General features: G+C 37.7%; 1 protein-coding gene across 1 annotated transcript; it reads right to left on the reverse strand.

Moving 5' to 3' along the window:
* Nucleotides 1–223: 223 nt before the first annotated feature.
* On the reverse strand, nt 224–1,177 carry LOC126080213 (olfactory receptor 8H1-like). Its single transcript, XM_049891480.1, has one exon. The coding sequence runs from the start codon at nt 1,175–1,177 to the stop codon at nt 224–226; it is 954 nt and encodes a 317-aa protein (XP_049747437.1).
* Nucleotides 1,178–1,704: the final 527 nt, after the last annotated feature.

Here is a 1,704-nt window from a genome sequence, read left to right on the forward strand (position 1 = left end):
ATATATTTAAATGACAAGTTTAACTCATATTTACTGGTTTCCAATTACAATACAGATTTCTAAAAAAAGCTTATTGCTGGAAATGTCTAAGATCATATATAGTTAAATAAAGACTGGCTCAACAGAAACAGAGACTAATTGAAAGATTAGATTGTTTTTAGAGAGAAAAACCAAAGAAATACCTACTAGGAAAGAAAGAATATATGAGATTAAATAGGGAACATCACTGTCGTCTTACATGCCTTGTGCTCTCTCTCTTCTGCATAACTCTAATGAGAGCATTTTTCACTTCTTTGTTCCTGAGACTATAAATGAGTGGATTCAGCATGGGGATCACAATCGTATAAAAAACAGAGACCACTTGGTCCTTTCCCAAGGAGTAGGACTTACTTGGCTTTAAATAAGTAAAAATCATGGTACCATAGAAGATGGTGACACCCAGGAGGTGGGAGGCACAGGTAGAGAAGGCTTTTCGCTTTCCTGAAGTGGAATTGATTTTCAGGATAGTAGAGAGAATGGATGCATAGGACACAGAGATTGTGGTAAGAGACACCATTAATGTCCAGCCAGAAACAACAATTACCATGATCTCAATGTTGTGTGTGTCAGTGCAGGACAGGGCTAAAATTGGGGGTGTGTCACAGAAAAAGTGATGGATTACATTGGAATCACAGAAATGCAAAGTGTTTATGCAAAGCACATTGACAAAGGAGACACTGAAGCCAATCACATAGGATGCAGTGATGAGGGAGCGGCAGAGTGTCGTGGACATAACAACTGGGTATTGTAGAGGGCTGCAGATAGCTACGTAGCGATCATAGGTCATTGAAAAGAGAAAAAAACATTCAGTGGCACCCAAGAAGACAAAAAAATACATCTGGGTGAAACAGCCCCTGAATGAAATATCCTTGGTCGAAGTCAGTAGGTTCTCTAAGGTTTTAGGAGTAATGACTGTTGAGTAGCTGAGGTCAAGGAATGACAGATGACCGAGGAAAAAATACATGGGGGTGTGAAGCTGGAGATCCAGGTGGATTATTAGTATCATCCCTGTATTCCCCAGCAGAGTAACCAGGTATATCAGGAGAAATAGAGTAAAAAGGACCAGCCGGATCTCTTCAGAGTCCATCAGTCCCATGAGGACAAAGTCAGACACGTTTGTATTATTCCTTCTGCCCATAGTGTGCAGCTCCTCTAAGCCATAGGAGGTTAGAGTTGATACTTAGCAGCAGTGACTTCAAATAGGCTTTTGTTTGGATGAACCACCTGGTGTTAAAAAAAAAAAAAAATATATATATATATATAGTTTTGTGTTTCCAGAAAACGATAATGAAGAGTGGTTTACAAAATGTGACTAAACAAAATCTTAATTTCGTTGCCATGTATAAATATGGGTATAAATTGACACTGGAATGTTATATAATCAAAAGTAACATATATTATGTAATTAACATGAACCTACCAGCGTCCACAATGCTTCTGTTTGCAAACATGTTCAATCTCCATGGAAATATCATACTGTAGGTGCTACTATCATGCACATTTTTAGATAAGAACATCGGCAAGGAAGTTTAAGCAATTTATCCAAAATCTGAGCTTGTAAATGTTGCCCCTGTGATTACACCATGTTAGGTTTATTACAAAAACATGTTCGTAACACTATATCCGTAATTACAATTAATTTCAGCCATCCGAGAAAATTCTAAA

Source organism: Elephas maximus, chromosome 7 (genome assembly GCF_024166365.1).
Source record: "Elephas maximus indicus isolate mEleMax1 chromosome 7, mEleMax1 primary haplotype, whole genome shotgun sequence".
NCBI lineage: Eukaryota > Metazoa > Chordata > Mammalia > Proboscidea > Elephantidae > Elephas > Elephas maximus.